At 48.6% G+C, this 20,351-nt stretch overlaps 1 protein-coding gene across 1 annotated transcript in view; it reads right to left on the bottom strand.

The window, feature by feature from the left end:
* The window catches only part of robo1 (roundabout, axon guidance receptor, homolog 1 (Drosophila)), a 325,286-nt gene that overhangs the window by 248,918 nt on the left and 56,017 nt on the right, over positions 1 to 20,351 (bottom strand). Inside the window, exon 2 of the mRNA XM_080203340.1 lies at positions 15,194 to 15,520. Coding sequence (XP_080059466.1) covers positions 15,194 to 15,520 — 327 coding nt within the window. The remainder of the gene's footprint in view (positions 1 to 15,193; positions 15,521 to 20,351) is intronic.

The raw sequence follows: 20,351 nt of genomic DNA, 5'->3' as shown, positions 1-20,351 counted from the left end.
ATGAACGGTATGCTATTTGTATAGCGCGCAAGAAACAATACTTTTCACTGTATACTAATCCATGTGGCTATAATAAATCAAATCAAATAAAAAAAATTCTTTAAGACTCTCCTGAAACCTATTTGATATGTGGTTTGTTTGATGTTTAACAATAGTTCTAAACAGCCTTGTGGTGTATTATTATGCTACAGGTGATGTTGATTCATCATGGGGACATGGGCGTCACTGGCTGGGCCACCATTTATTGCCCATCCCTAGTTGTCCAACGGCAGTTGAGAGTCAACCACGTTGCTGTGGCTCCGGAGCCACATGTAGGCCAGACCAGGTAAGGACGGCAGATTTCCTTCCCTAAAGGACATTAGGGAACCAGGTGAATTTTTCTGACAATGGACAATGGTTTCATGGTCATCAGTAGATTTAATTCCAGATTTTTTTTATTGAATTCAAATTCCACTATCTGCTGTGGCAGGATTCGAACCCAGGTCCCCCAGAACATTCGCTGAGCTTATGGATTAATAGTCTGGTGATAATACCACTGGGCCATCGTCTCTCTATTTGTATGTATAGATACATACATTACATGTATGTATATATGTATACATATAGACATGTTTTTGTAGTGTTGGAACATAAGAACATAAGAACTAAGAGCAGGAGTAGGTGATCTGGCCCCTCAAGCCTGCTCCGAGAATTCAATAAGATGATGGCTGACCTTTGCATGGACTCAGCTCCACTTACCCGCCCACTCACCCATAACCCTTAATTCCTTTACAGTTCAAAAATCTATCTGTCCTTGCCTCAAATACATTCAATGAGGTAGCCTCAACTGCTTCACTGAGCAGGGAATTCCACAGATTCACAACCCTTTGGGTGAAGAAGCTCCTCCTCAACTCAGTCCTAAACCTGCTCCCCCTTATTTTGAGGCCAGTGCCCCCTAGTTCTAACTTCACCTGCTTCTATCTTATCTACTCCCTTCATAATCTTATATGTTTCTATAAGATCTCCCCTCATTCTTCTGAATTCCAATGAGTATAGCCCCAGTCTTCAGGCTCTCCTCACAAGCCAACCCTCTCAACTCCGAGATCAACCTAATGAATCTCCTCTGCACCCCTTCCAGTGCCAGTATATCCTTTCTCAATTAAAGAGACCAAAACTGTACACAGTGTTCTCTTCAAAGATGCTTCTGGAAGGTGGTGATATCTATTCTGTATTGGAACATGAGGAGCCTGATGGCTTTCCACCTGGGATCAGGGATCAGGGATATATCCTGTGGATATAGTTCTGTTCCTCAGAGCAAGCCAAGGTAATCCCCCTCCCTTCTGTGACAGAGCGAGGAATGAATGCGCTGTTTAAATTTCCCCTTTGTTCCTCAGCTTCTCTCCAGGGATTTGTGTTCCCAGTGTCTGCCGATCAATTAATCACCAGGAAAATAAAGAGGAACAAACTGCACATTCAGATCGACTAATTAATTTAGAGAAACCGAAGCAGGTGGAAGTAAATGTTCAAGGCCACTCGCAAAAGCAACAGGATATCACGCAGGCAAATCATCTGGTGATATCTGGTGTGGCAAAATGTCGGCAAGGTTTTATTCAACAACAACTTGTATTTATCTAGCCCCACCCAGGAAGGGAACCATTTCACCAGAACATTATCAACCACAGTCTGACAAACCACAGGATGAGATACCCAGACAGGTGACAAGAACTTCCTCTAACAGACAGGTTTGGAGAAAGAAGAGAACCAGGTAGAGAGGTTTAGGGACGGAATTCCAGAGCTTTGGGTCAAGGCACCTGAAGGACTGGCACCAATGCTGGAGCAATTAAAATCAGGAATGTTCAAGAGGTCGGAATTCGAGGGGCATGGAGATCTCGAAGGGTTACAGAGCTGGAGGAGGTTACAGAGATAGGGAGGAGGTGTAGGGATTGGAGGAGGTTACAGAGATAGGGAGGAGGTGTAGGGATTGGAGGAGGTTACAGAGATGGGGGGAGGTATAGGGATGGACAAAGTTACAGAGATAGGGAGGGATGCAAGGGCTGGAGGAAGTTACAGAGATAGGGAGGGGGGTCTAGCGGCTGGAGGTTACAGAGATAACGAGGGGGTATAGGGGCTGGAGGTTACAGAGATAGCAAAGGGTGTAGGGGCTGGAGGAGGTTATAGAGATAGGGAGGGGGTGTAGAGGCTGAAGGAGGTTACGGAGATAGGGAGGGGGTGTAGCGGCTGAAAGCATTACAGAGATAGGGAGTGGGTGTAGGGGCACACACACACATGCACACACACACATACACACAAACAAACACACAGACACATATGCACAGACATACTTGCAAGGGCACACACACAGAAACACACACACACATGCACGCACACTCACACAGACACATTCACACACACATGCACACTGACACACACACACGCACACTGACACACACACACACTTGCAAGGACACACACACACATTCAAACATATGCACACAGTCAAACACAGACATACACACACGGGCATGTGTAACGCACAGACACACACGTATACACACACACACACACATACAGAGTCATACACACACAAACACACAGAAAGACATACAGAGAGAGACTCATAAACACATTCAAAATCACACTCAGTCACAGTCAGTTGCAAACACACACACTGCCATATAGACACACAAACAAAATCACATATATATGTGGAAAAGCATAGACATGCGCATCCAAACGTACACATATCCATACCAAGACAAACGAATGCATCTATTGACATTTGTACATGTGCAAAGCCACATCATATACAGACACGTGTACACACACACAGATAAGCAAATCTATCCACAGACACACAAACTCATACAGACACACACTGACCGGAACAGAGAGGAGCTCATGCAGAAACACGGGATCACTTGAAAACTCTGACATGTGCAGGGATATGGAGACATGGACACAGGCGCACAGACGCGTGTGGAGGAGCACAGATGCAGACAGGAGTTTGATGCTGGAAGCTGGGAAGCTCAGCTTGTTACCACAAACAATCTTTTCTACAAATTTATTCGAAATGCAGATACGGCGAGGTGGTAATTGGTACTTGGCGTCCAATGGAGTTGTGCTTCTGGAGGGAGCACAGAAAGCCAAACGAAACAAAACCCCATGCTGCACAGAGAGGGGAAGCACCATAAATCACTCAGACAGTCTGTGTTTGGAACAGTCACTCTCGCTGACCTGCTATTGAATATCGCAGGTGCAGGAAAAAGACAAACTGTTCCGGAGGGTGGGGGGGGCGGAATGCACAAATATCAGGCATTTTGGGTTTGCTGATGATTCCATAGCCTACGTTTCTATGGTAACGCAACAGAGAACACACATTCGCAAAACAAAAGCAACTGAAGCTCCCTCACACCCTCCTATGGGCGGCACGGTGGCACAGTGGTTAGCACTGCTACCTCACAGCGCCAGGGACCCCGGTTCATTTCCCAGCCTCGGGTCACTGTCTTTGTGTAGAGTTTGCACATTCTCCCCGTGTCTGCGTGGGTTTCCTCCGGGTGCTCCAGTTTCCTCCCACACTACAAAGGATTGTGGGTTAGGTGGTTTGGTCATGACAAATTCCCCTTCAGTATCCCTGGGTGTTTAGGTTATGGGGGTAAATGTATGGGGTGGTGGGGATAGGGCCTGGGGTGGGATTGTTCTGGGTGCAGACTCAATGGGTCAAATGGCCTTGTCCTGCACTGGAGGGTTTCTATGATCTGGTCAGGATCAGACCGCTCTTTGTGGGAGCTTGCTTTGTGTAAATTAGTTGGCCACACGGAGGGAGTATTGATAATGAAAGGATGTATCTGCTGGTCAGAGAACTGAGATAGCTGGGCATCACTGAATGCCTTTAACAGTGGGACAGAGAGCTCCCTCAGCTAATGAAGGGTTATGGAGAGCAGATAGGAAAATAGAGCTGAAATCCAAAATCAGCCATGATAGTGCTGAACAGTGGATTATTGATGGGCTGAATGGCCTACTCCTATTATCTGTGTTCTTGTGTCACAATAGGGCCTGCCCTTCAAAAAGTGTATCATTGGCTCAAAGGTACTTTGTTTTTCTCAACAGAGCAGGAAAGGAGGTCATTCACACCCATCCCACACCCCCACCACCTCCCCACCCCCTCCCCAACATCCCCCCAACCCCCTGCCACCTCCCCCCACCGCCCCCCCCCACCCCCCCAACTCCCCAGCCTCCCCACCCCCACCCACATACCTATGTTGGCTCCTTTGAAAATGTCATCCAATTCCTTCCGCTTCACCACACCTCCGCTGTGTCCCATCTGTCCCGAAAATGTTTCAGGGACCTGAGTTCAATTCCTGGCTTGGGTCACTGTCTGTGCAGAGTGTGCACATTCTCCCCGTGTCTGTGTAAGTTTCCTCCGGGTGCTCCAGTTTCCAGAGAAAGACGTGCTTTGGTCTTGCTAAATTCTCCCTCAGTGTAGCTGAAGAGATGTCGGAGTGAGGCGACTGGAGGATTTTCACAGTAGCTTCATTGCAGTTTTAACATAAGCCTAATTGTGACTGATAAATAAACTTTATTTTAACTTGGATGTGAGCTCGGAAGCTGGGCTGGTGCTCTGAGTACAGCACTGAGGGAGTGCTGCAGGGTCAGAGACATAGAGATTTACAGCATGGAAACAGGCCCTTTGGCCCAACTTGTCCATGCTGCCCAGTTTTTACCAATAAGCTAGTCCCAATTACCTGCATTTGACCCATATCTCTGTATACCCACCTTACCTATGTAGCTGTCTAAACGCTATTTTAAAGACAAAAATTGTACCCACTTCTACTACTACCTCTGGCAGCTTGTTCCAGACACTCACCACCCTCTGTGTGAAACAAATTGCCCTTTTGTATCTCTCCCCTCTCACCTTAAACCTGTGCCCTCTAGTTTTAGACTCCCCTACCTTTGGGAAAAGATATTGACTATCTCTCTGATCTGTGCCCCTCATTATTTTATAGACCTCTATACGATCATCCTTAAGCCTCCTACGTGCCAGAGAGAAAAGTCCCAGTTTATCCAGCCTCTCACAGGATCACAGGATACAACAATGCAGAAGAGGCCCTTCAGCCCATTGGATCTGCACCGACACATGGAAGGCCCTGACCTGCCCACCGAATCCCACTTGTCAGCACTAGAGTGTCATGGCTTGCCAAGTACTCATCCAGGCAACACTCTGGCACTGGAATGACTCGAGGTTCCTCGATGTGAGCTGAACCGATTTCTATTGTTAAGCGAACTGGACAGAGAGAAAGGCAGGATCTTCCCAGCCTGGTGCTTTGACGCAGCACGGATTAATCAGAGCCTTTGAACATTGCAGACACTGGGAGTATCGGGTTAAAGAGAGGACGACGAGGCTGGGATATTTGGCAGCAGGTGCAGGTTGTGTGAAAGTGGGTGAGACAGAAACATTCCAGTCAAGGCCAATGCTCCTCCTATTCAGGTTTCATTGTGCTAGGAGGAGTGGGGGAGAGGGGGTGGGGGGGGTAGCAGGACAGAGCGAGCGGGTCATCCAGGAACTGGAACTCATTGGCCAGTGGCCATACATTTGCCCCCTTCCCCCCAGCCTCCCTGACTACACCAATGTGCAATGGGCGATCTCTCACACTGGAGGAGATTCCGGCAACTGCAATAACAATGGATTGCATTAACATAGCACCTCCGACATAGCAACACTTCCCAAGACGTTTCGCAGGAGCATGGTGAAACTATGTTTCACCTCGAGCCATGTGAAGGAGCCTAAAGGCGATAGCCATAAACATAGTCAAAGACATAGCCTTTGGAATCAAAGAATTTTACAGCATAGAAACTGGCCCTTCGGCCCAACTTGTCCATGCCACCTCTTTTTTTTAACCACTAAGCTAGTCCCAATTGCCCACGTTTGGCCCCTATCCCTCTACAACCATTTTACCCATGTAACTGACTAAATGCTTTCTAAAAGACAGAATTGTACCCACCTCTACTACTGCCCCTGGCAGCTCATTGCAGACACCCTCTGTGTGAAACAAATTGCCCCTCCGGCCCCTTTTGTATCTCTTTAAGAAGGAGGGGCGATAGGGAGGTGGAGAGACTTGAGAAAGAGTTTTAGGGAGGGAATTCCAAAACTTAGGGCCATAACAATTGAACTCACATTTGCCAATGGTGGAGCGATGGGAATCATAGAAACATAGAAACTAGAAGCAGGAGTAGACCATTCAGCCCTTCGAGTCTGCTCCACCATTCATTTTGATCATGGCTGATCATCAAATTCAATATCCTGATCTCCCCTTCCTCCTTTGATCCCCAAGAGCCCTACCTAATTTCTTCTTGAAATCAGACAACGTTTTGGTATCAACTACATTCTGCGGGAGTGAATTCCACACATTCCCCACCCTCTGGGTGAAGAAATTTCCCCTCACCTCAGTTCCACAAGGTTTACGCCTTATCCTCAAACTGTGACCCCTAGTTCTGGGCTCCCCCCACCATTGGAAACATTCTTTCTGAATCTACCCTGTCTAACCCTGTTAGAATTGAGGATGGCCAGAATTAGAGGAGCGAACATATCTGGATAGATCTGCAGCTGGAGAAGATTACAGAGGTGGGCTGGGTGGTTGGGTGCCGGGGGGTGGGGGGAGAGACAGCGGTGCGTTTTAAATGTGAGTTGTAAGGAATAAACCTCATCTTATGGTCTAATAAGAGGGTTGCAGGGATGCGTGCTGCAAAGCAGTTAATTAGATACGGAGGGGAAATGCAAATGATCTCATTAAGAAAGAATACCTTTTTGATTCTTCCCTCGGGGCAGAGGGCAACGACAGGCTGAGATCAAAACAAATTTATTAACAAATTTTATCCAAATACAGTGGAAGGAACGAGAGGCTGTGGCAGCAAAGACTGATTGTGGGACCGAATGGAATCCTGACAATGGAGCAGGGTGCATGACACAAACCTCGTGTGCAGAAGCCGCTTACGCTGTTTTGTCATCCATCACCAGCCCGCTAATTTATTTGGATTTAATTGTTACAATCTTAATCCCAGGAAGCTGCGAGGTGACGTGTGTCATCATTTATACCCAGTCCCACTCTGTCACCTTCCCTCAGTGGATACTGCTCATTAACTGCAGTGCTGGGACTCCAGGGAGATGTGAGGGAAACAGGGAGATGGGGAGTCAGAATGGCAAAAGAATTCCTGTTTGATCTTCACTTGCTGCGCAATTAGTCTTTCCAAGCTGGAGGCAGTCTTCTGAGGAAACAGATATCCAGGATTCTGCTCCTCTGACAGTGCGGCATTCCCTCAGCACTGATCCTCTGACAGTGCGGCATTCCCTCAGCACTGATCCTCTGACAGTGCGGCATTCCCTCAGCACTGATCCTCTGACAGTGCGGCGCTCCCTCAGCACTGATCTTCTGACAGTGCGGCACTCCCTCAGCACTGACCCTCTGACAGTGCGGCGCTCCCTCAGCACTGACCCTCTGACAGTGCGGCGCTCCCTCAGCACTGATCCTCTGACAGTGCGGCGCTCCCTCAGCACTGACCCTCTGACAGTGCGGCACTCCCTCAGCACTGACCCTCTGACAGTGCAGCACTCCCTCAGCACTGACCCTCTGACGGTGCGGTGCTCCCTCAGCACTGACCCTCTGACGGTGCGACGCTCCCTCAGCACTGACCCTCTGACGGTGCGGCGCTCCCTCAGCACTGACCCTCTGACGGTGCGGCGCTCCCTCAGCACTGACCCTCTGACGGTGCGGCGCTCCCTCAGCACTGACCCTCTGACAGTGCGGCACTCCCTCAGCACTGACCCTCTGACAGTGCGGCGCTCCCTCAGCACTGACCCTCTGACAGTGCGACACTCCCTCAGCACTGATCCTCTGACAGTGCGGCACTCCCTCAGCACTGACCCTCTGACAGTGCGGCACTCCCTCAGTACTGACCCTCTAACAGTGCGGCGCTCCCTCAGCACTGACCCTCTGACAGTGCGGCACTCCCTCAGTACTGACCCTCTGACAGTGCGGCACTCCCTCAGTACTGACCCTCTGACAGTGCGGCGCTCCCTCAGTACCGACCCTCTGACAGTGCGGCGCTCCCTCGGCACTGACCCCCTGACAGTGCGGCACTCCCTCAGTACTGACCCTCTGACAGTGCAACACTCCCTCAGTACTGACCCTCTGACAGTGCAACACTCCCTCAGTACTGACCCTCTGACAGTGCAACACTCCCTCAGCACTGACCCTCTGACAGTGCGGCGCTCCCTCAGTACTGACCCTCTGACAGTGCGGCGCTCCCTCGGCACTGACCCCCTGACAGTGCGGCACTCCCTCCGCACTGACCTTCTGACAGTGCGACACTCCCTCAGCACTGACCCTCTGACAGTGCGGCACTCCCTCAGCACTGACCCTCTGACAGTGCGGCACTCCCTCAGTACTGCACTAGGATTACAGCCGAGAATTTGTGCTGATTTCCCTGGAGTTGTACTTGAGGCCCATGAGCAGGAAATCAGAGCGAATTCCTTTGCTGTTTATCTGCAGGGCTTTCGCTAATCTTAGATTGATAGCTTGTCTCACCAGACATCACACTGGAACTTCCGGCCTTATAACATGTTAAACTCTTGATGTGACCTGAGATCAGGAATCTCCTGTTTTGACACGATTCAACATGAGAAATTGGAAGAGTAACTTTAAAGCTCCCAGCTTCAAGGAGACTTCCTCCTCCTCCAGAATACTATCCCAGCATTCCCAATTATTTCATCGCTCCCCCAATGGATGGTGTACAGAATGGAGTCTGGCTGCCCCAAGGAATGTGAGAACAGGACGAGGCCATTCAGCCCCTCTGGCCTATCCAGCCATTCAGATGGGGCAAGATTGATCTGTACTTTAACTCCATCTCGTTCTCTCAGTCCCTCACCCTTACTACCCATCTTGTCTGCTTAAGATCCATCAATCCCAGTTTTCACATTTCCGATCAATCCCAAGTCTTGATGGCCGTTTGGGGGTTGGGGAGGAGGGGGGCAGAGTCTGAAACTTCTCCAGATTCATTGATGGTTAGTGTTAAAAAATTTTGTTGATTTGTTTCTCTGAAGGCAAACCAATGGGTTTGGGGTCCGGGTCCATAGGACTCTTAAATCGGCCTCGCAGGTGGAGGATGTGGTCAAGAAGGCATATGGTGTACTGGCCTTCATTAATAAAGGGATTGAGTTTAGGAGTCGGGAAGTAATGCTGCAACTTTATAAGACCCTTGTTCGACCCCACTTGGGAGTACTGTGCGCAGTTCTGGTCACCTCACTACAGGAAGGATGTGGAAGCTATTGAGAGGGTGCAGAGGAGATTTACAAGGATGTTGCCTGGACTGGGAGGCATGCCTTATGAAGATAGGTTCAGGGAGCTAGGTCTCTTCTCCCTGGAGAGACGAAGGATGAGAGGCGACCTGATAGAGGTTGATACGATGTTGAGAGGTATAGATAGGGTGGATTCTCGAATGCTATTTCCCAGGGCTGAAATGGTCGCTACGAGAGGACACAGGTTTAAGGTGCTGGGGAGCAAGTACAGAGGAGATGTCAGGGGTAAGTTTTTCACTCAGAGGGTGGTGAGTGAGTGGAACCCACTACTGTCGGTGGTGGTGGAGGTGAAATCGTTGGGGTCTTTTAAGAGATTTCTGGATGAGTATATGGGATTTAATGGGATTGAGGGTTATAGATAGGCCTGGTAGGTAGAGATATGATCGGCACAACTTGTGGGCCGAAGGGCCTGTTTGTGCTGTAGTGTTCTATGTTCAAAGCTGCATTTCAAATGCAATGTTATTTTAATGCGCCTGATTATCTTCCCAGTTAGCATCCGTGGGCCGGCACTTAGATGATGGGCCGAACAGGCTTCTTCTCACCAGTGTGCTTTCAGGAAAAGTCAGGCCCAGTCACCAGTGAGGCCTGGTCTTCAGCAGGTTGGGTGAGAATTGTCAGATGAGGCCATTCAGTCCCTCGATGCTGTTCCACTGTTGTTACATCCAAAGAGATGAGCCAACCACAACAAAGATATTGAATTTGGGAGCTGGGGAAAGCATCACAAACTCGGAGGGGGGGCAGGATTGGGCCATTCGGCCCCTCGGGACTGCTCTGCCATTTGATAAGATCATGGCTGACCAAACTGTGGCCTTAATTCCATTTTCCTGCCTGAAGCTCTCAACTCTTGATCCTCCTTCTTCATCACAAAAATGACAAATTTACCCATAAAACTAAACAAACAACACCAAGAATCATAGAATCCCTATAGCGCTGAAGGAGGCCATTCGGCCCATCGAGTCTGCACTGACCACAATCCCACCCGGGCCCTATCCCCATAACCCCATGCATTCACCCCCTAGTTAGTCCCCCTGACACTAAGGAGTAATTTAACATGGCTAATCCACCTAACCCACACATCTCTGGAGCATGGGAGGAAACCCACGCAGACACGAGGAGAACGTGAAGACTCAACACAGACAGTCACCCAATCTGGGATTCGAACTCGGGCCCCTGGCGCAGTGCTAACCACTGTGCCACCATGCCACCCCAACCACCACCAGTCTGCCTGTCCCTCGAGAAGGTGAGAAGTTAAACGAGGATGCACGCTCTCCCCGTGTCTACGTGGGTTTCCTCCGGATGCTCCCATGGTCTGAAAGACGTGCTGGATAGGTGCACTGGCCACGTTAACTTTTCCCTCAGTGTATCCGAACAGGCGCCGGAGTGCGACGACTGGGAGATTTTCGCAATAAATGAAAGCATTTTACTGCGGAGACTGGAATCTGAAACCAAGAGAGAAAATGCTGGAAAATCTCAGCAGGTATGGCAGCATCTGTAGGGAGAGAAAAAAGGTTCAAAGGGCTGAATGGCCTACTCCTGCTTGTCTGAGCTTTGAGGAGCTCCCCCTCTCTTAGCTCTTTTTTCTCTCCCTCCAGATGCTGCCAGACCAGTTGAGATTTTCCAACATTTTACATAAGAAATAGGAGCAGGAGGAGGCCATCTAGCCCTTCGAGCCTGCTCCGCCATTCAATAAGATCATGGCTGATCTGTCGTGGCTCAGTTCCACATTCCCGCCCTCTCTCCATAACCCTTAATCCCCTTGTCTATCAGAAACTTATCCACCCGCGTCTTAAATATATTTAGCGAGGCAGCCTCCACCACTTCAACGGGCAGAGAATTCCAGAGATTCACCACCCTTTGAGTGAAGAAGTTCCTCCTCAACTCCAATCTAAACTGCCCCCCCTTATCTTGAGGCTGTGCCCTTGAGTCCTGCTGTCCTTCCTAAGCGGGAAGAATCTCTTAGAAATTCTTTTTCTCTTTTGATTTTCACTGTAACTTCATTGCAGTGTTAATGTAAGCCTACTTGTGACACTAACAAATGTAAATTCGCCTGGCCTACAGTTTCTTTATGTGGCTGTGTGTCAGGAGGTTCCCGGGTGGCACACTGGGGTGTTTTACCGCGTTGAAATTGGGTACAAGTTGGATCCCTGTTGTTGGTGTGTCCCGGGACAAATGAACACTTTCAGGAAGTGGTGTGGGGGGGCTGGAGGAGGGGGGAGCTGGAGGAGGAAATTAAAAAGGGCACAGTTACGAGCACGGACTCCGTTAATGACATCGATAGCCTGACCCCGCGACCTTCCTGTGGTTTCACTCATTGGGGGGGGTGCTGGAGTTGCGGGGGGGGAGGGGGTATAGGATGTGGGGTTGGGGGGGGGGGCTGTGGGGAGGGCGCTCGGCAATGGACATTAAGAGGAAATAATTCAAAGGATGCCCGTCGCTGAATGTAACGGGATCCAATGGGAAAGGGACAGAGAGCACAGCTGCTTGACAAGGAAGTTTGATCAAAGCTTTGTACATTGTCCACAGTTAATGGTAACCTGCAGCTATGTTGCATTGTGTGAGCGCAGTACAAGAGGGCTTGCAGTGACAGCCCAGCGCTGATCCCTTCTCCATTTGCAAAATTACAGGATCAGATACATGTAATGAAGCCCTGGTTAATGAGATGCCTGCCCGTCTTTTCACCTACACCCAGACTCGGACTAACAAAAGCCCAAAAGTCACGAATTGTGCAGCTCAGAGGCTGCCCGAGCTATCTGATTACCATCTCTCTCTCTCTCACAGTAATCAAGCCTGGATTGTACTCGCTGGGTAACTCTCACGGCTGATGCCACCGATAAGGCCCTCATTTCTCTCCCTTTTCCTGTCTGTTTTGTTTGCTTTGCAGCTTGATGTAACATTCCTCCCAGGAAGGTGCTTTGATGAATATCTGCAGAAGGTGAACTCCCAGAGTCGCGGCCTCTCGTAGCCAGGCCTGCGGGGGAGTCAGGAGCTTAAACCTCGCTCGCACTCAAAAGTGGTCTTTTCCAGGTTGCTGTCCCCCTCCCTCATCACTCTTTACCAGGGTCGCCAACTCCTGTGGAAGAAAGAAAGGACCACACTGGGACCATGAGAGAGGGGGCTATTCAGAGGGGGTGTGGGGGGGATGGGGATTGACATTGGTAAGCATGAGAGGAGGGTTTTAAAGATGTGAGGGGGGGAGGTGCAGTTCTAAGACTATAATCACTGGGGGGTGAGGTGTTTGAAATGTACGCCTTGTCTTGTTGGGTCACTGGCTAACTCACTCAATCTCCCCCCATGGGGGTCTCCCAGGGTCAGTCTCCCACAGGATGTGCTGGAGTTACGGTGCGCCCAAAATGGGACAAGTTGTTAAAAGTAAGGGACAATCGGTTAGAACACAGAGCAGTTGCCGGTCTGGCTCTTTGCATCCCAGGACGCACTTCCCATCCACTCCATTTCACACTCCCCCATACCCCTATTGCACCCCCCACTCTCTCCATCTTCCAATCCCACCCTCCACTCCCCCACCTCCAATACGCACCTCTTGCTCCCCCCGTCCTAGCTAACTCCCCCTCCCAGTTACATCCTCTCCCATTCCAGCAGCTGCAGGCTCTCAACAGAACGATGGCCAATCTGTTCCTTGAGTTTATTTAATAATATCACAAGTAGGCTTACGTTCACACTGCAATGAAGTTACTGTGAAAATCCCCCAGTTGTCACACTCTGGCACCTGTTCGGTTACACTGAGGGAAAAATTAGCACCAAGCCAGCACGTCTTTCTGAGTGTGGGAGGAAACTGGAAACCCGTGGAGACACGGGGAGAATATACAAACTCCGCTCAGACAGTGACCCGAGGCCGGGAATCAAACCCAGGTCCCTGGGGCTGTGAGACAGCAGTGCTAAGGACTGTGCCACCGTGTCACAGGTTAGATGTGACTGTTGGAACAATCAAATCTAGTCCGCAAAAGCACAAATGAGAGTTCCAGCAGCAAATGATGGAAGCGATGGGGGGGACATTAGATGAGGTGAAGATAGGTGGTCTTAGCAATGTCATGGATCTCTGATCCCAAGCTCATCCTGAGGTCAAATAAGACACTAAGGCTGAGTTGGGGCATCCTGGGATAGTGAAAGGTGCCTCATAAATGCAAATCCAGTGAAGAGAATGCAATCGATGATGCTGCAGTGAATTGAGACAGTTTATTCGCACACACCTTTTCACCGATGAATCCTCTCAAAATCAACCAAGATTCCCCCTTGCTCGTTTGTGACAGGAACACGCTGAATGGAAACTGGAATTCCAAATTTAGAAAAAAGGTAATTAAATCAAATGTGGTTTGTGTAATGAGTGTACTTGACGAGGTCTGCGATATGATTAACATCACCAGTATCCTGTGCGGTGGTCAGGAGCCTGCCAGGACAGATTGAACATTTGCAAGAGATTTCAGCGCTTTCATGTTGGGTTCTGGTCCATGCTGGTGACGTCAGCACTCCGTACTCACAAAAACCTTACACCAATCATCACTCCGGTAATTAGTGAGACGGTGCATGCATGGACACACACACAGGCCACACAGTGCCAGGACTAAATCATTCCCTTTTATCCACTGTACACTGTATGTGTACCAACGCTGACACTCGAGACACACAAGGAATGCACCTCTCCCTCAAATTAAAATTAAACCAATTCAACAAAGCAAACACAGGTTGCCTCAATCACACAATGACATCTTGGAACAAAATCAAAAAATCTCTTGTTCTTTTTATTGCATGCACAACAGCCCTGAGCAGCAGGAAGCAATCAAAACTCTGTCATTATGAAAGCGAGAACCTTCTATCAAAGTCTCTGCCTTGTCCAATATCATCGCTAGAGTTATTTCATGCTAACATATAACCCTTAAACTCACGCGTCTTAACCCTGCATGACGCTCGAAGCTCATCTCTTCACGCCGCAGGCATCACTTCAACTCCTAGTGAGAGATCTCAGCAACTAGAAACCAAAAGAGAAAACACTGGAAAATCTCAGCAGGTCTGGCAGCATCTGGAAGGAGAGAAAAGAGCCGACGTTTCCAGTCCAGATGAGCCTTGGTCAAAAAAGGTCTTTTATTTCCTTATGGCTGCCGCCAGACCTGCTGAGAATTTCCAGCATTCGCAGTAATTTGCTTTTATCTTGTGCAAAGCACCTCAGAGTGTGACAGCTCCAAGTCTCTATAATCCAGTGGTGGTCCATACCAACTGCTGCCTTAGCCCCAAGTGAAGTTACAGCAACACCTTTATTGCAGAGCAACACTGCAGACTCACTTAGATAATACATCCACAGCTGCAAATTCATTTTTCATCACTCAGATATCAACAGAATAATGGATGCACAATGATCCAACAGCTTTCTGCTGGTAAGACCATAAAACATAGGAGCTGAATTAGGCCACTCGGCCCATCGAGTCTGTTCCTTCCATTCAATCATGGCTGATGTTTCTCTCATCCCCATCCTCCTGCCTTTTCCCCATAACCCCTGATCCCCTTATTAATCAAGAACCTATCTATCTCTGTCTTAAAGACACTCAATGACCTGGTCTCCACAGCCTTCTGCGGCAAAGAGTTCCACAGATTCTTCCCCTTCCACCATTTTAACTAATAAACTCAAAGATTAAAGTTCACATGCAAATGGTACATGTGCATTGAGATCATGTGGCAGGAGACATGATCTATTTTCCATGTTTTGTGTGTTATTGGCTGAACAGAAATGCAATTAGACACATCCGATAGAACACACACCTCGAACCGATGCAGCTCATCCACCCTAGAATGGTCCCACAACCCTCAACACAGACGCACCAGCCAACTCCCCACTTAGTAAGGCCTCTGCCTACTTACTTGCCACCTCCAGCGAGGCGTTGTGACTGACTGCCTCTCCCAGGTAGTTCCTGGCCACGCAGACGTAGCTGCCCTCGTCGGGCTTGCTCCTGCGGCCGTGCACGATGCGCAGGAAGAACAAGGAGCCGCTGGGCAGCAGCATGCGGTGAGAGCGGGCGTCGTCCTTGTCCGTCTCCACCCGCTCGCCGTCCTTGTACCACTCGATGGTGGGACTGGGTCTCCCCTCGGCCTTGCAGTTCAGCGTGGCTGGCTCCCCCTTGGACACGATCAGATCAGAGGGATGTTCCACAATCCGGGGCGGGAAATCCTCCTGTCGAAGACGGGATCCTGGGACAGAGGAGAGAAAGGAAAGAGAAGGTTAATAATGTAAGATTAAACTTAAAAAGATTAAAAGGGGAGGGTGACGGCCTGATGGTATTATCACTAGACTATTAATCGAGAAGCTCAGCTAATGTTCTGGGGACCCGGGTTCGAACCCTGCCACGGCAGATGGTGGAATGTGAATTCAATAAAAAATAATCTGGAATTAAGAATTTACTGATGACCATGAAACTATCGTCGATTGTTGGATAAGCCCATCTGGTTCACTAATGTCCTTCAGGGAAGGAAATCTGCCCTCCTTACCCCGGTCTGGCTTACATGTGACTCCAGACCCACAGCAATGTGGTTGACTCTCGACTGCCCTCCAAGGACAACTAGGGATGGGCAATAAATTCTAGCCAGCCAGCAACGCCCATGAACCATGAATGAATTTAAAAAACCTGATATCTTCTTATGTGATTGGATCCACTTCCGGTTGGGTACATGCCTGAAATTGATACATACAACTCTAACCCATGTTGTGGTTAAAGAAGGGGGCAACATCACAGATCAATGTTACAGTCTTGCCTGAGGTTCACAAGTGCCAACCTCCCACTACCACAGTGCCAGTCACTGTGTTTTGAGCGTTTACTGACAAACGGTCATCCAGATTTGGAACACTGGCTCTATTTTCTCTCCAGTGCTGTCAGACCTGCTGAGATTTTCCAGCATTTTTCTGTTTTCATGTCTTGGTGTCTGTAATTGGTGAACTATTTGACTGTGGAGGTCGTTAATGACATACACACAAATGACAGTCATTAACTGAGGCAACAGGGGTCATTGGAGAGTTCCTCACCACCTCCATTGACCATAAGATCACAAGACATAGGGGTAGAACTAAGCCACTTGACCCATCGAGTCTGTTCCGCCATTCAATCATGGCTATATTTTTCTCATCCCCATTCTCCTGCCTTTTTCCCATAACCCCTGATCCCCTTATTAATCAAGAACCTATCTATCTCTGCCTTAAAGACACTCAATGACCCAGCCTCCACAGCCTTCTGTGGCAAAGAGTTCCACAGATTCCCCACTCTCTGGCTGAAGAAATTCCTCCTCATCTCTGTTTTAAAGGATTGTCCCTTTAGCCTGAGTTTGTGCCCTCTGGTTCTAGATTTTCCTACTAGTGGAAACATCCTCTCCATGTCCACGCTATCCAGGCCTCGCAGTATCTTGTAAGTTTCAATAAGATCCACTCTCCATTGAGAAGGCCAAGTGCCTCAAGTGGCCAGCAGTGAGGCTTTTTGGGATCAAGGACCCTGGGGGCAGAGATTTCCCCCCCCAACTCTCCCCTAACTCCCCCGAGAGCTGCTGACCAGAGACAGGAAGCTATCAAGTGGTGTCAATGCCACTGGAGCAGGGATTGATCGAGCCAACCTCAATTATCGGCAGTGGGAAGGGGAGGCCATTCACATCCAGAATTAATTCAGGCAAAGGCAAGATGATGGCAGGGTCCCCACCTTCTCCCAACCTCACCTAAAATCCCATCTCAAGAGAGGCCATTAAATCCTATCTGCAAACATTGGCTAATGAAGGGAATAAATTCTTCAAACCCAACTGGTTAGAAACATAGAAGGTACTTACTGAGTGGGCAGTGCAGGAAGAGGCCATTTGGCCCTTTGAGCCTGCTCCACCATTCATTACGATCATGGCTGATCATCCAACTCAATAGCCTAATCCTGCTTTCTCCTCATAACCTTTGATCCCATTCGCCCCCAGTGCTATATCCAGCCGCCTCTTGAATACATTCAATGTTTTGGCATCAACTACTTCCTGTGGTAATGAATTCCACAGGCTCACCACTCTCTGGGTGAAGAAATGTCTCCTCATCTCCATCCTAAATGGTCTACCCCGAATCCTCAGACTTTGACTCATTGTTCTGGACTCCCCCACCATCGGGAACATCCTCCCTGCGTCTATCTAGATTAGATGCATTGGTTATGCCCCCTCAGTGTGCCCGAACAGGCATCAGACTGTGGCAACAAGGGGATTTTCATAGTAACTTCATCGCAGTGTTAATGTAAGTCTACTTGTGACTAATAAATAAAACAAACTTTAACCTTGATCCTTGAGTGTCAGTCATCAACCTTTACATTCCGCACCCAATAAACTTTTCCCTTAAACTTTAACCTTGATCCATGAGTGTCAGAGTCACCAGCCTTCACATCCCACACCCAATACTTCTGTAATTGAATTACAATGTTCAAATAAAATGAAAAGCAGCATCAGCTGTCTTCATATCCAATGATTTTTTTGCCTGGATTAGCTTGTCTCAAGGTAGTGAGGTTGGGTTGAATACACTGAGTGGGCAGTGCGATCTGTGGAAGACTTGTAATCCCAACTGAAAGCCCAATCTACACTCAAGGCAACTTGTGTAAGGAGGTGGAGAGCTGGGGGGAGGAGGAGGTGGGTGAGAGCAAGGATCTCCCCCCACCACCTCAATCTCACCAGGGACAACTTTGAAGGCAAAAGATAAATTTTTGAACAGTAAAGGAATTAAGGGTTATGGTGAGCGGGCGGGTAAGTGGGGCTGAGTCCACGAAAAGATCAGCCATGATCTTATCGAATGGCGGGGCAGGCTCGAGGGGCCAGATGGCCTACTCCTGCTCCTATTCCTTATGTTCTTAATCCAAGCCGTCGCTAAGGCAGCCTTGTGATCAGAGAGCTGGCTTCACACTGGGAGAAAGTGAATTTGGACCTGCGCCTTCTGGAATGCAGCCAGTGAGGAGGAGGAAGGAATTAAAATAACATTTCAGAGAATTTCTTTTCCTTTGGTAAGTTTTGCCTTTCCCTGCCGCAATAGTTTACAGATTGGCGGGGCTTATCTGAGGCTCGTCTCAGAGTTAACAGCTGCTCGCACTACTCAAGCCAACAGCAATTCCACTCTCATTTACCCAGCCCAAGGCTCAGACAGACAGAACTTGAGGGCCAACCACAAAAAAAGAAGTCCAATATAATCATGTGGTTGTATAAATAGTGACACACAGAACAAGAGCAGAATTAGACTCAGGGCCACGAGGAGACAGCAGGGCAGTTCGATTCGTCTGAGACAGATACTGCATTCTGGGTGACCAACTGTCCCAGATTTTCTGGGAACGCCCTGGAGACTAGCTCCCTGTCCCACGTTCAGTGCGTGGGTTTCCTGGAACGCCAATTGTCCCAAATTCCTCGGAGCAGTGACCAAGGAGGCTGGTCAAGGTCTTTGTGTTCGTGCATGTGCAGTCTAGAGCTGGGACAGTGCGCATGGTAAAAAGTCTGACAACACTAGGTTTTAGTCCAACCTGGTGTTGTCAGACTTTTTACTGTGTTTACGCCAGTCCAACGCCGGCATACCCACATCATAGTGTGCATGTACAGATATGAAACCACATAGCCACGGCAGAGGGTACAGACAACAAGACATGAGAACATGACATGATAAGTACATAAGAAACAGGAGCAGATGTAGACCACTCAGCTCTTCGAGACCACTCTGGTAATCCAACGAGATTATGGTTCATCTGTTTTAACACCATTTTCCTGCACTATCTGTTGATATTTTTGATACGTAGGAATCTATCGATGTCTGTGTCAAACATCCTCAATGACTGAGCCTCCACATCCCGCTGGGTGGAGACATGCCTCCTCATCTCAATCCTGGATGTCGTGCCTCTTATCCTGAGGCTGTGTCCCCTCCAACCGAGAGGAGCATCTTTCCTGCAACGACCCTGTTGAATGCTGTCAGAACATTGCATTGTTTGAATGAGATCACCTTTCATTCTTCTAAACTTCAGAGAATAAAGACCCAGTCTGTTTATTCTATCCTCATGGGGAAATCATTCCATCCCAGGGGTGACAAGGTGGTGAGCACTGCTGCTTTGCAGTGCCAGGGACCCGGGTTCAATTTCACCTTGGGTCACTCACTGTCTGTGCAGAGTCTGCACATTCTATCCATGTCTGTGTGGTTCCCTCTGGGTGCTCCGGTTTTCTCCCACAGTCCGAAAGATGTGTAGCCCATAAATATTACATTTACTCCCACATCCAAATCATCGATATGGATTATGAGTAGCCGGGGTCCACACAATGATCTTTGTGGTACCCTATCAGTTGCAGCCTGCTAACCTGAAAAGAAGTAAGAAGTCTCACAACACCAGGTTAAAGTCCAATAAATGCTCTGTTTGAGACCAGAACTCTCCACTCACCTGACGCTTGTGGGTTTACTATCAAATAAACTTGTTGGACTTTAACCTGGTGTTGTGAGGCTTCTTACTGTGTTTACCCCAGTCCAACACCAGCATTTCCACAACCTGAAATGAACCCATTTATTCCTAGTGTGTTTTTTGTCCACTAACCAGTTGGCAGTACATGCCAGCACACTGTCCCCAATCCCACATGCTGCAATTGTGCTTGTTGACCTCTTTGATAAGGAATTTTATCAAAAGCATGCTGGAAATCAAATACACTGCATCCACTAGTTCCCCCTTATCTATTCTGACTCACATCCTCAAAGCACTCCAACAGGTTTGTTAAGCATGATTTCCCTTTCATAAATCTATGTTGACTCAGCCTAATCAGACCATTGCTTTAAGTGCCCTGTTATCATCTCCTTTGTGTTAGATTCTAGCATATTCTCCCCTACTGACTCATTGGTCCACAGTTCCCCGTTTTCTCTCTCCTTCCTTTCTTAAATAGTGGGGCTACATTTGTCACTCTCCAATCTGCAGGAACCACTCCAGAGTCTATAACATTTTAGAATCCCTACAGAAGGAGGTCATTCAACCATTCGAGTCTGCACCGACTCTCCGACAGAGCATGTTACCCA

This window comes from Carcharhinus amblyrhynchos, chromosome 15 (genome assembly GCF_965287045.1).
Source record: "Carcharhinus amblyrhynchos chromosome 15, sCarAmb.v2.hapA, whole genome shotgun sequence".
NCBI classification, from domain to species: Eukaryota; Metazoa; Chordata; class Chondrichthyes; order Carcharhiniformes; family Carcharhinidae; genus Carcharhinus; species Carcharhinus amblyrhynchos.
Note: the sequence above shows the minus strand (reverse complement) of the source record. Positions and strands in the feature narration are given on the sequence as shown.